The sequence below is a fragment of the Olea europaea genome, unplaced genomic scaffold (assembly GCF_002742605.1).
Source record: "Olea europaea var. sylvestris unplaced genomic scaffold, O_europaea_v1 scaffold1205, whole genome shotgun sequence".
Taxonomy (NCBI): domain Eukaryota; kingdom Viridiplantae; phylum Streptophyta; class Magnoliopsida; order Lamiales; family Oleaceae; genus Olea; species Olea europaea.
This window is the reverse complement of record NW_019229473.1, coordinates 187,568-201,609: the sequence shown is the minus strand read 5'-3', so window position 1 is coordinate 201,609 and position 14,042 is coordinate 187,568. Positions and strand designations below refer to the sequence as shown.

Here is a 14,042-nt window from a genome sequence, read left to right as displayed (position 1 = left end):
TATTCAAATAATATTATATATAAATAAAAAACTTTTCCTTCATATAAATTTTACTTCAATTATGCTACATGTACATTTCAACACGTTTCAATTTAATTTCCTTTTTTGTTTGTTTCAATTTTTTTATTTAATATATATTTATTTTTTATTTTTTAATATGCCCCTATTTAATATATATGATTATCAATAAATATCAAATATTTGTATTTAATTTTTAAACCATTATTAATGCAGGGATATATTGGAAAAAATGTAACTAAAATTTATTGTTCTAACCATATTAATTACAATTTTCTTAATATGTGTTGGTCCCAGAGTTATATGCTTTTGTATTTTAAGAAAGTTGTTACAAATTAAAATTGTAGAAATCATAAAATCAAAACACCAGATATGTTTTTGCTCCAAGGGAGCCTGAATGTTCAGTTAAGAGACCTAATAATCCATTGAGCCTCTATCAAGAGTTGTGCTCAAGATTCCACTAATTTCACAAAGAAAATAGTACAAAATGTGCGAGAAAATCAGTAATTTTCTCAGGTTTGTTCTAGCCTCTTTCTCACAAAGAATTTCTTTCAGAGATCTCACACTGATCACTCATATCCACTCATCTTTACCAAAAAGAAGAGATTACATCACAAAGATTCAAAGTTTCAATTTTAGAGAGAAAAACACGAAGAAACCCTCACACACAAAGAGAGAAAATTTTGAAAGTGAACAATTTCCTACGTTGAAGAAAATGCCAAGAGCCAAGTAAAATATCTAACCATATAAAGCGTTCCCATCCAAAGGGTTGAGGTTGTGCCACATGTACGGCACAGACTCACCCTCTAGAGGCACAACGTCGTATTTCCTTAAAAACACGACTAAATGTTAAATTTTGAGCCTTAATAAATTTCCAAACAGCAAAGCCCAAACAAGAATTAGTGAGGTAGCCCAATATTCAACAATATGTATGAAAATAGAAGCAAGTCTATTTTTGTGGGATAGAGGTAGTATTGTTTTACCTTTTTAATTACAACCTCGAGAATGCAATGTTACATTAACTCAAAGTTTCTAAATATGTTTTTGTGTGACGAAAAGTTGAATGGAAGGAAAATTTCCATGTTTTGCACGTGAAGTTTTTTCTTGATTGAATATAAGTTAAAACGCAATTGGAAAGGGCATGAAAACAAATTTTCTCCCACGAGAATGACAAAAATATTGAAAAGTTCGAGCAAATTAATTACAACTAATTGAGTAGATTTCATCTTTTTTAAAGGAGGACATTTTAGATATATCAATCTTATTTTAGATAATATACATGGTTCAAAAAATGGGTGATATGGCTGTCCGTATGGATTAGATCTTGATCCGAATCCAATGAAATTAATATGAGATGGATTTAGGGTCTCAATCCGATAATTCGTTAAATAAATGGAGCAACCATGGATATATTTGAAACCATTCGGTAACAATCAAATCAAATTTGTAATAACAATATAATATATTTCATACAATAATGCTATTCGAACAGATTCCTTTGCACAGATATTGAACAGGTAATAAAAAATTAATAAACAATGAGGACACGTGGCTGGAAGGGAAATAAGGAAAAAAAACCCAATTTGATAATAAATGGAAGAAACACGTTATCTCCAAATTAAAATTGGCTCATTATCCCCAACCCAAATTGAAATTGGCTCATTTCTGTACTTCAGTCGATGAGGTCGGGACTTCGAAGTTCGACACCAGCAAACCTCCTGTGTGAGTCTTAGCTCATTGTCCCTAAAATCAAAGAAAACGGTGGATGTTGGCAAGCATTTTCTCTACTTCCAGTCGGTGAGGTCGGAACTTCGACACCGACGAACCTCCCGTGTAGGTCTTAACTCATTGTCCCTAAAATCAAAGAAAACGGTGGAGGTTGGCAAGCATTCGAAACTTTACATCCCCATCTTTCTCTAGAAAGCCTCTCTTTGAAAGGAAAAAAATTGTGAAAAACAAAAACTCTATATTAGGGCTTTCAGAGGCACCGAGAGAAGTATTTTCTCATTCCGTTTGTTTCTCAGTAATTTATTTACACCGCTTTACTTTTTATGAATTTTGTAATTTTTTTTATAAAGTTTTTGATTGTCTGTTTTGATATTAGTTACTGAAGTTAAGTTTAAATTTTGTTGCTTATAGATTCGTTTACTAGATGAATCGCGCTTGATTGCTTTGTCAATTATTTTGCAGTTAAAATAGTGATGATCAAGAAGCGTTATAACAATTTCTGTAAATTGCTGAAATATAAGAAAATATCTGAAGATCAGAAATAGCTCATACTCTGATAGAATTCTTGCTGGCATTTTCAATAGTATAGCGCAATGACCAAATGGCTATAAAAACCATTGGTGATGCATTTTTAAATGGAATTTCAACTTTTTCAATAGCATTAAATTGAGTTTATAACAATGGTCAGTCCTCTCCACTCATTACGTTCATGCAAAACACTAATGGTCAATAATTTGGGTGGTTGATTGTGGTTGTAGAATGGGAGGAAAGAATTTCGGAATTTGTCATAATTGCAGATCGAAGGGACACTTGTTTGATGAATGCCGAAGTAAGCGTCGTTGCCCCGTTTGCAAGAGTGGATTCCAGAAGTGCTTCGAGGTGGAGAGAGAGACCGATAACAAAGGAAAACTATTCAAATGCTGTAGTCAGAAATGCGATTTTTGGGAGTAGGTTGGAGAAGGAGAATCAAGTGGTGAATCAAGTGTTGTCGATAGCAAGATGAATCCAGCATCAGAAGAATCAGTGTCAGATTTGTCGTGCATGTTTCAATATCAAATTCATCTCCCCGACGAAGAAGAGGTTCAGATTTCGATGAACATGAACATGACAATTCGCAAGGGCAAAGCAACCGTGGAGAAGAATGACAAATGAAAGTGGCCGGCTACATTAGTAGCCCCATTTTTTAATTAACGTTGATGTTATGTATGCTTGCTTTTCTTGTTCAAACTTCATGTTATTTAGTGATGTTAATGACGTAGTTGTTCTTAGTGACGCATTTTTTTAATAACGTAGTTGTTCAATATCTAGAGAGTACGAATATCGTGTTGATTTTGGGGTGACACTCAAATTCGACATAAATATACAAAATGTTTTGAAGTGGCACTGTGTACGCGGTCCATTCATTACCATGAGAAATATCGAACGACATTTGAATATTGTACCAAACGAACACATTCAACGAGTAGACATCAAGTAATGCAATTGAAGTATGTTACCGCTTCAAATTGTGCATGTGGTCGAATTTACTCAATTGGGATCTTTATAATTATTTACAAATTAACTTTTTCACTACAATTTGATAAAAACTTTTTAATTCATTTTGATGCACATTTTCAGTATAACATCACATGAATATATTCTCATATCCATCCAAACCATTTGCAAGGACTTCAGTGTGTGTTACGGAAACAATGTCTCCATGACACACACACACAGGAGAGCTGTCACGGAGAGAGTTTATCCGTGACACACTGCCCCGGAGCAGTGTGTCATGGAGAAAGTCTCTCCGTGACACACTGCTATGTGTCACGGAGAGTGTGTCTCCATGACACACATGTGTCACGCAAGTGTGTCACGGAGACACTTACACACGTTTTTTTTTTCTATTTTTTCTGTTTTATTGTTGTTCGAGGATGTGGTTTTGTAACAAAAATAAAAATATAACCTACGATCAATTGTATACTTTTTTAAGTTCGTCTTCTATATTAGGTGTATTCCTTAAAATGAAGAACATATCTGTTGGAAGTAACTGTTAAAACGAACAGATGTACCTATTCAAAGACTTTTGAAAATAAAATTCTCTTTCGGGGGCGTTGCTCCCGAGCCCCCACGGGGGATGCTGCCCCCTCGACCCCCGCGACCTGACCGGGCAGGTCGATCCCCGTTGCACAGCGACAAACACTAGTCGGGGCGGCAAATCATTAAGAAGTTTTGAAAATGTTTATAGATAGTTTGGTGTAAAATTTCAGCTTGCAGGTTGCAATGCATATAATCCTGAGAAGTTTTTATCTTTCAGTTTCTACCTCTTTCTATTTAGGCGTTTTCAAAATGCGCGGGACAGTCCATGCATCTATTGCTCAGATCATTAACTAATACGTTCAACACAAATGTACAGCTATACAAAGTGTAAGTAAAACACAGGTCTTGAAATTTGTTCACTTAAAATCACGCAAATTTCTTATCAAACCAATTCTTATTTCTACAGGCACGAAATAGCAAGTTTTGGTTCTGCATATTATTCTACCTAGCCAAAACCAAATAGTCCACTATGGAACTTCCAGGTTACAAGCTTCTCATTACCTTTAGAGTTTCACAGCCTAAAGAACTAAAGTAAAAATCATGAAATCCAAATTGTTCGAACAGCATTATTGTAATAACAATGACCAATGCAGGGCATATTTTTCATCCCCATTACAGAGTTTTCCTTTTCTTTAACATTGGACGAAATGCCATTTTACGCTTGTAGGGCAGTTCATGGTTAATCATCCCCATTACAAATTTTTCGTTTATTTTAATGTTGCAACTTTTGTTAAATATCTCCATCTCCACTGTCATTCAAATTTTTTTTAAGCAATGACATTTTCCATGCTTTGCAAACACACAAATTAAATATGTCGAATTGGAAAATTTTGAAGATGACATTTAACAGTGGGTCACCTGAGTTCGACGGTGTCGGCGAAGACATGTTGTTCGGAGGTGCTACCGGATTCGAAAAACTGGCCGGCGGGAATGAAGGCCCGGGAGAGAGGGGAATGAGGGAAAATACTGATTTCCAATTTGGGGGAGGAAAGGTTGTACCAGTGGTCTGCCAAATTTGTCTCGTTTTTCAAACAATTTCTACTGTTCATTGATGCGCCCATTATTAATTTTTTATTACCTGTTCATAATCTGTGCAAAGGATGCTGTTCGAATAGCATTATTGTATTTCATATGTTACTGCATATTTATTACATAATTTTTTTTTTCAATTTGAAACTTGCATGATATTTTATGACATGAAAAATATTTTGATATTATATAAGCCTAAAAATTTATGCATATTTTGGTTCATTTAAACTTGGTAGTATCATGTGAATTGTTTTTGAACATACAAACAGATTAACATGGTTATTTCATTATATTACAATAAATAAAAGTTTCAGATCGAATATCCGATAATATAACAAATCGAATATAAACTTAACAATCAAATATTCGCTGAATTATTGGATCGAATATAGATAGATTCGATTCATATCCAATCTTTTCATAGTCCTAACTATATGATACTCAAAACTAAAACTAAAGAATGTTATTGTAATTTTTTAAAAGTGAAAAGTATTTCTAATTCTATCAAAAATGTTAGAGGTGTCTAATGTCTATGATATTGCCCTTGTTTGATCTTCATTCTTTTCAAAATATATATTTTTTCTTTTCTTTTCAATCACACATTTTTTAATAAAATAATGTTACACGTAAATTTTTTTATTTTTTATTTTTTAATTATACATTCTTCATCAATAGACTATTTTAAAATATTTTATTAGGAAATAATGGAACTTAAATAGGCCCATTGTCATCATGTCGAAAATGGCAAGGATGAGTGTTGCTTCTTGTAAAATTCTTGGAAACTGGTGATTATTAGGTGCGCATGGAGTCAATCAACCCCCGATCCAAGATCCAAGTGGGGACAGCAAAAGGGAATTAGTCAAAACACAACGGATTTTGTTCACCAAAATTAAAACCACACTATTATGGGACAGAGGGAATCTGAATGCCGCGTTATACACTGCACCGTACAAAATGTCAAAAACTTCTTCTCACTTTTCACATTAAATAATTGTTGTATTAATCAAATTTTCCTTCTAGAATATTGATAACAATATTAGTAGTAATTTTGAAATTTGATTTTTAGAGAGAAAGGTGGTTTCTACTTGTGAAAAAAGAAAAAAGAAGTAAAAAAATAATAATTGAAATAGTGAAATAACGATAAAAAAATTATTTTTTGAGTGAAAAATCAATACCAAACATGCATTTGGTGACTCTAGAACATCAATTAAAGTGTTATCATATAATATATTCGATGAAAAGTAGAATCGTGCAACTCGTTTAATGACACTTAGGGTCTGTTTGATTACAAAGATGGAATTTGGATGGAAAGAAAATGAATTCTAGGGAATTGAATTGCCTAGAAATTGTTTTACTGGGAATTGTCAATTAATAGTATTTGGTTGGTATAATTTTTTAGGTGAAAAATGTTGAAATAAAAGTGTCTTTTGGTGTTCGTTTGACTTTGTCTTTGATGAGAATTGTCAATTTAAGGAATATCCACTTCTACCATTGTTCCTAGAATTTGTTTCCATTGTAAAAAAAAAAAAAAAAAATCCAAAAATCATCTATATTTTGGTGTTCATTTGGCTTTATTTTATATGAAAATTGTCAATTTAAGGACTATCCTCTTTTACAATTGTTCCTTGAATTTGTTTACATTGCCAACAATTAAAAAAAAAAGGTGAAATTCCAAAAATCACCTACGCCATGGAAAAATAAAAGGTGGAATTTCATGCTTTACCAGCTTATACCTAGAAAATCATGGAAAATCAATTCTCTAGAAATTTTTGTTAATCAAACAGGTCAAAAGTGGAAGTTTGAAATTAGAATTCCAAGTATCATGGAAAATATAATGTAATCAAACAGGACCTTAGTGTTGCCAAAACTACACTAGTGATGTATATCAGTAGCATTAATTTCCTTGTACGGAGTACGGAAAATTAGTGGGAGAAAATGAAAAGTTCCGCTCTCAACTCCCCAAATGATAATCCCAGCCACGTCTCTCAAAATTTTACCATGAAAAGGGAATGATAATAGCCGCCCTAGCTATTTTAATTTTCCTTCCTCATTCCTTTTTTTTTTTTTTTTTTCCATGCATGCTTTTATTTGCATTCAAAGGGAATCAACCCTATAAGTGATTCATAAATAATATCTCTAATTTAATGTCAATTTAGTGTTACCTGAAATAACAATAAGTAAGATAACACTTTTTTAAAAATATTTTAGAATTATAAAAATAATTCACGAATAAGGGACGTTTTGAGAAAATTGTCAAATTTTAAACTTTTAAGGTCCCCACGAGTTAATAAATAATAATATTGTCGGATAAAGCGACAAGTTGAATATAATGCTAGTAGATTTTCAAAGATCTTGCTGTAGCCTTTTAGCTTCCTTAAAGTAGATTTTCTCTCACCATAATCTTTCACAGAACCCACCGTCCCACATTCTATGTACATATATACAAAAGACGATTGTATCGCATATTTTCGTGACTCTCGAGAGTATTGTACAATACGATCAACCCCATATTTATAGAATTGCTTTGCTGGTGTTTTTGAGTTTTTACACGTACCCATTTGAGGGAGAGGGATTTCGACGAAATGGGGAGTGACTGTTCTTCGGTTGTTGCAGAGGAATTGCATGTTCTTGCTGTTGATGATAGCCTTGTGGATCGGAAGGTCATTGAGCGGTTATTAAAGATTTCGAGCTGCAAAGGTTTGGTGTTTTTGTTAATACTAATTCAGGGTTTTGAATGTTTTTATTATTTTTAAAAAATTTTGGGTTTAGGTTGCTGAAATTAATGGAAAATTGAAATTGTGATTAGCAGTTACTGCTGTGGAAAGTGGGAGGAGGGCTCTGCAGTATCTGGGATTGGATGGAGAGAAAAGCTCTGTTGGATTTGATGTAAGCAAAAACTGGATTTTCCTGCTATAATTTCTTTTTCAAAATATTCACGTGGTGTTGGTGAAATTGAAGAAGAAGAAGTTTTAGCACCATTGTCGTTTTATTCAAGATTTTGAGATTCAGAATCGAGTTTTCGATGAAGTAACGGTGAAAAATTAATGGGTTTTTACTTTGTGGTGGTTTGAGCCCCATTTTTCAAAATTCATTTTTTTTTCACAAACTCATTTTCAACCTCATCCTCATATTCTTCAAACAATAAAATAATATTATACATAAATTGAAAACTTTTATTTTATTTTGATTCAACCACATATTCTGAAACAAGGGCTTTATCTTTTATGGGATTCGTTTAGGTTACTATTTTGGGGTTATACTGATTTTTTGTGAATTTAGGGATTGAAGGTGAATCTGATAATGACAGACTATTCAATGCCCGGGATGACAGGATATGAACTTCTCAAAAAGATAAAGGTTAGTGATGGTGGTATTTTCCATCCCAAAAGAGGGTTTTAGATTCTTTCCATAATTTTTTGCCATTCTTGATTGATGATTTTGAAAATGAGGTTTGTTTATGTTTTACTTGTTTACCTCTTTCACCAGAGCTCATCGAATTTACGGGAAATACCTGTGGTGATTATGTCGTCCGAGAAAGTTTTGGCTCGTATAGATAGGTATAATCTCAATCTAATGTCAGTGTTGAATTTAGATGTTAGTCGGATTAGTTTCAGTGTTTGATGATTTGTTACAGTGGTATTCTTGGTAGATTAAGTATTATAAATGGTTTCACCCATATATAGGAAGTATTTCATCTGTTAGTCAGCATATCAGATCTCGCCTTTGAACTTAGATTCGTTTTTTGTTCTTGAATTCTGGATCCTAAACTTGTATGGTAGGCTTTGTTGGGTACTTATCAAATGAGAGTCGAGCTTGATCTGATTCCATAGCCAGTATTTATATCACAGATCATGTCATTGAACTTGATCATTGAACTTGATCATATATCACAGATCATGTCGTTGACATATAACATAAAAAAAAGTAAATAAATAAATAAAAATAGAAAACCGAGCCTCTTTCTCACTGAACTTGTGGTCAATTATATGAATCCACTCCGGCCACTCTCTCTGTTTCATTGTTACATGAAAACCAGAAATTTGCAGATCTTATGCAAACTGTTATGGCATACTTTTTCAGAACTTCTGGATTTTGAGTTTTGGGATTTGATCATAACTTTATACAATCCATCTCTGTTCCGCTATATATTTGTGTTGAACATTGCAAAGAATCAGTAAAGTTTGGCGTTCATAAAAATAAATTCTGCTCACAAGTCTCTGATCTCTTCCTTCTGACCAATTCTCAGGTGTTTGGAGGAAGGGGCTCAAGAGTTCCTTGTAAAGCCAGTGAACCTCTCAGACGTGAAGCGTTTGAGAGACATCATATTACAAGGGTACGAGAATGATGAAGATAAAGGATACCAAAAGAGAAAACTGCAAGATTTGTCGCCAACATCCTCTCTTGCTCGTGATCTCACTCCATTAAAATCTGCATCAGCATCAGCATCAGCACAACAGTCTTGTCTGAAGCGTCCAAGACTATAGAACACAGATTAACTAGCCATAGTTTTAACCACAGCTTGCGTTTTTGTTTCCTAGCCATACCTGATGAATTAGTGGTGATCACACCTTCTGTTTCTGAGCTTATAGCTTCAATTATATATGCTAACTTGAAGACACCATTTTGATACCCAAAATTTAGGCTCAGGGTGAGAAATTGGTTGTGGAAATGATGTTCATAGTTACATTTTATATATATATATATATATATACCTGATCTATCTAGTTGAAGCCTAAAACACAAAAGCTTTAGTCAGCGAGAAATATAGTGATCCTAAACATTCTAGAATCCATATGCAGCAAGGAATGGCAATTATTATACATCTCTATTAGAATTTTCCTTGCTACCAAGTCAGCCAATGTCCAAAGACGAGTAACTATAGCGAGACAACAAATCCGGCAGCGCCAAAGGAAGGAAAGAAATTCCAATAGAATAATTAAACAATGCCCTTGTTTGAGCCTCATTTTTTCCATAAAAATATATTTTTAAACAGTGTTTTGACATTATTTCAATAACATATTTTTCAATAAAATAATATTACACATAAATAAAAAGCTTTTTCTTATTTTTTAATCATATATTTAAAAATTCATTTTCCCCCCAAAATGAGGCTCAAACAAGGGCAATAATGTTACTTTTACAATAATTTTTTATAATCTTGGTTCACAACACACTTTGCAACATCTTATTCATTTACTTTTAGAATAAAGCTGCAGAACCCGGGTTCCAATCCCGGGGCTGAGGTTGCATCTCTCTTACTTTTAAGAACTATTATCTATATCACCGATTTACATTTTGACAATATCTATGTTGTCAATCACAATTGTACAAAAGAAAGACAATGTCTAATCAAAATAATTGAACGTACAAATTAAATGATTTTCTTCACATTATTAGCTCATATTTCATCATCACCACGAATTACACACAGAAATTTAACAAGAAACACTAAATTCCAATTAACCAAATTTAGTGTGTTCAATTTTTATACCACCTTGTCTATTCACATAGCTAGCCTACTACACATAAGCACCATAAAAAAACTTATGGTACAAATTCGTAAGAAACTAGATTCACTCCCCTGTGCGTCAGAATCACATATCTAAAGCAACATCTAAGGCAGTGAAAATCAGTATCTAATGGTAAAAACGCCCTAAGATGCACTAAGAAAAAGAGAATCCCAACACACAATTTCGAGGCAAACAGAGAATCTTTCTAAGACCTTAATATCATGCTACAAGAACGAGCCAATCGAAACGTCAAGCTGCCTCCATCTAAAGTTTCCTCTCCCTCAACAGGCTCACAATCATACTTGTTCCTGCAGCCTGGACAACGCCCATCCTCCTCGAGAATCCTCTTGTGACAGAAAAGGCAGAGCCGGAACCCACAGGAACATGGGATAAACGTCGAGTCTGTGAAGTCCAAGTCCTCGCAGCATATTGGACAAGATGTGGGGACTGGCTGAACAATCTTACATCCCCAAACAGAAGCTACACGACCAAATTGGAGCTCTGAATTCAAGGGGAAACTATGCTGCTTCGATAAACTAGGCAGGCCCCGAGGACGAAAAGCATCATTAGGGCGCCATGCCCGACAATTTACCAGAGAACTATGTGTTGCATCTCCCTCACTCTCTGGATTTGACTCTGTAATTTCAACTCCCGAATCTGACAGGTTTGATATTTCTGACCTAGAATCAGATTGGGCAGCAATTACATGTTTCTCCAGAACCAGAGAATCTGATATTGACTCCAGGCTATGCTCTTTCTGCTTGTCATTGGTAGCAGCCAATGCATCGGCCACAGCCTCCCAATCATCCCCCTCGTTGTCTTCACTCATGCTACCTGAAAAACATCCATTAGTACTACCAATGCTGCTTTGGCTGCTGCATCTACCACTCCCAGTAAAATTGATTCCTGAATCGTTACTGCACAACACACTGGTGTAGCTGCTGAGGCTGTTTGCTGGAGATGACTCCAAATCATTGTAATGATGCATCGACGATCCATCTCCATAATTCTCCTCCACACTTGTTGGCTTTATTTCTAGCTTCTCAGTTGGTAGGCGGCCCCTTTCATTGTCCAAATGCGCTGATGGCACACCACGTGTCCCTCCACCACCACTCACTTCTTCCGTACAGACGCCGTTATTCTTCGCTAAAAAATTAAATACCCCATCAACAAAAAATTCCAAATAGTTAATTATATTCCAAAGTTACTAATACATTTCCAAACATGCACCAATGCACGCATAGAGAAAAAATAATAAGATCCCAAAATACAATAAAATATAAAAAGCTCAAGCACAACTGCGAAAGAAAAGGCATAAATAAACATATACGCAAATGCATGTACAAAACAAACAGAGATCTGCAAGAAACCGTGAGATAGCCACTGGTCGCGACGAGCATCAAGTTTGCACTGCTTCAATTTTGCAGACCGATTAACCTGAAGTTGTTATATAAATATTATCCAAAATCAAAACAAGAAAAATCAGCAACCACTAAAAAATAACTTGTACATAAACAAAAGATTCAACAAATGGCTGTAAAAATAATTAGTTAAACTTGAAATTTAAAAAGTAATAAAAATCATTCAATCCAAATTGAAATCAGAAAATAAAATCGAAATTTGCTCAAATATCAATCCAAATTATATACAGATACATTGCCGCATTAAACTGTCGAAATAATTAAAGAAACCTGAAATTAGAAAGACTTGAAATTCGCTCGATCAAATTGAAATTAAATAATAAATAAATTATTAATAATAATAAAGCTAAAATTCGCTAGAATACATTTGCACTTTCATTTTTATAAATAACAATTTTCAAATTCAAATAGTGTATAATTGAAAGAAAACCATCTAAATACATTGCTTGCATTAATTTGTCAAAAAATAAGAAAACAAAACAATTACCCTTCTTTTCTTGGCATAATCTTTGGTGTTAGATGAAGCCAAAGGCATTGAAGCGTTATGTATCGAATCAGAAATCATGCTTACGTAAATTCGGAAAAACCCTAACTTGATTGGAGATATGTATAAAGAGAGATATATATAAAGAAGCGAGCTGAGATATTTGTGTAGAGAGAGAGAGAGAGAGAGAGAGAGAGAGAGAGTGAGATATTTGTGTAGAGAGAGTGAGATATTTGTGTAGAGAGAGAGTGAGATATTTGTAGACAAGGTAGATAACGGACACTCTGTTTCAATTCATTGAGTTAGAGTGACAACATTGCCCTTAAGTTTCACATTGTTTACTACGAGTGGGTGACGCTTATAGGCGTGCATTTTAATTGAAATTAAACATTGAAACAAAATTGGAGCTTGCAATCCGATTCCTAATAAAGATTAAGAATCGGATCAAAAAATTGAGAACTGATCGGATTTGGATGGTTTTTGATTCTTGAACCGTAATCGTAAGTATCCAACTTTGGATTGATTTTGTCATTTTTATTAAAAAAAATTATTTATTATTATTTATTCCTTCTAAATCAACGACTTGATGGGAGGCAAAGGAGACAAATGGGGGAAAGAAAAAGTATGGTGTTTTTAGATGAATGAATTTATATTATTATTAGCATTTATATAAGGGAAAATTGTAGCCGAGGTATCAAATTTTTCGTTTATTAGCAGATTTTGTCCAAACCTTTAGTTTGTGCTACCCACAATTCCAAACCTTTCAAAAATATGCATCGGAAGTTCAAATTGATGGAAACCATCCGTTTGATCGTTAGTTGACTAAAAAAGTCAAAATTTGACCAATTTGGACCAAATTGAAAAGGATAAAATGGTAATTTGATAATTACCATATTAAATAAATTGAAAAAAAATCAAAAAATAAAGAAAAAATCTAAGGAAAAAAAAAAGAGAAAATTGAAAAAAAAAAATTTAAAACCAAACGAAAATCGGTCATCTTCCTCACACCACCCCACCCTACCCCGAAATCAAACCAACAGGCAGCAGAAACGAGTCTGCCACCGGCACACCATCCACACACCAAAGCAGCTCGTCTTCTTCGGCGTTACATCCATCGAAAATTGCCACAACCGTCGCCACAGCACTCACGCTCACCACTGTCACCTTCTATCTGCAACAGCGAAAATCAAACCAACAAAACTCATCCCTACGGCACATTGGAAAATCAAATCCCACCGAACCCAAATGAAAACCAGAAATCGAATTGCCCAGTCACCAACACGCCGTCGCACCTGCAAATCACCCGCCATCATTGTCGCCATAACATCTACTTCAAATAACATAAACCCAAATCCAGAAATGACCACCTATACCAACATTTCTTCCCTAAACACTATCTCCATTATCGGTCAAGAACTAAGTTCGAACTCTTTTTTTTAGATAAGGTAATTGAGTTCGAACTCAGTTCCCAGAAGCTTGACTTCTATTGCATAAAAAGCTTGACTTCCGTGTTTGACAATTTGAGATTTAAGTTTGGGATTGGATGAAGTTTTGATAGCTATTTCAAAATTTACTTCTCAACTGGGGTTGGGAGTCTCCAAATTTGATAGCTAGTTTTTTCGACGATGGTGTGGATGGGGTGGGTGAATCGGTGATGGTAGCCATGGGGTATTCTGGTTTTGGGTTTTGAGTAAGGGCGTGGGATGGGGCGGGGCGGGGTGGGGTGAGGGTGAAGATGAACAGTAATCCCTTTCTTTTTATTTTTATTTATTT

General features: G+C 34.3%; 2 protein-coding genes across 3 annotated transcripts; one reads left to right on the top strand and one right to left on the bottom strand.

The window, feature by feature from the left end:
* The first annotated feature begins 7,205 nt into the window (after positions 1-7,205).
* LOC111374144 (two-component response regulator ARR5-like) lies at positions 7,206-9,517 on the top strand. 2 transcript variants are annotated; one of them, XM_022996777.1, is made up of 5 exons: positions 7,206-7,551; positions 7,664-7,740; positions 8,134-8,211; positions 8,341-8,411; positions 9,101-9,517. In XM_022996777.1, exons 1-5 carry the CDS (start codon positions 7,437-7,439, stop codon positions 9,336-9,338), a joined length of 579 nt encoding a protein of 192 aa, XP_022852545.1. In that variant the 5' UTR covers positions 7,206-7,436; the 3' UTR covers positions 9,339-9,517. The 2 variants fall into 2 exon arrangements, with proteins under 2 accessions (XP_022852545.1, XP_022852544.1); XM_022996776.1 differs by having other exon boundaries at positions 7,212-7,551; positions 7,661-7,740.
* A 771-nt stretch (positions 9,518-10,288) lies between these two features.
* On the bottom strand, positions 10,289-12,479 carry LOC111374143. The gene is made up of 3 exons (XM_022996774.1): positions 12,273-12,479; positions 11,735-11,801; positions 10,289-11,510 (listed from the first exon to the last, which is right to left on the bottom strand). The coding sequence occupies exons 1-3, from the start codon at positions 12,348-12,350 to the stop codon at positions 10,570-10,572; spliced, it is 1,086 nt and encodes a 361-aa protein (XP_022852542.1). The 5' UTR covers positions 12,351-12,479; the 3' UTR covers positions 10,289-10,569.
* Positions 12,480-14,042: the final 1,563 nt, after the last annotated feature.

Bases quoted from the DNA above. Each gene is read 5' to 3' on its own strand.
- LOC111374144 (XM_022996776.1), top strand. From the start codon at position 7,437: ATGGGGAGTGACTGTTCTTCGGTTGTTGCAGAGGAATTGCATGTTCTT. The intron at 8,212-8,340 runs GTTAGTGATGGT...CTCTTTCACCAG, and splicing joins AACTTCTCAAAAAGATAAAG to AGCTCATCGAATTTACGGGA. The intron at 8,412-9,100 runs GTATAATCTCAA...ACCAATTCTCAG, and splicing joins GTTTTGGCTCGTATAGATAG to GTGTTTGGAGGAAGGGGCTC.
- LOC111374143 (XM_022996774.1), bottom strand. From the start codon at position 12,350: ATGATTTCTGATTCGATACATAACGCTTCAATGCCTTTGGCTTCATCT. The intron at 11,802-12,272 runs GTAATTGTTTTG...TAACAACTTCAG, and splicing joins ATTATGCCAAGAAAAGAAGG to GTTAATCGGTCTGCAAAATT. The intron at 11,511-11,734 runs GTTTCTTGCAGA...TTAATTTTTTAG, and splicing joins CGACCAGTGGCTATCTCACG to CGAAGAATAACGGCGTCTGT.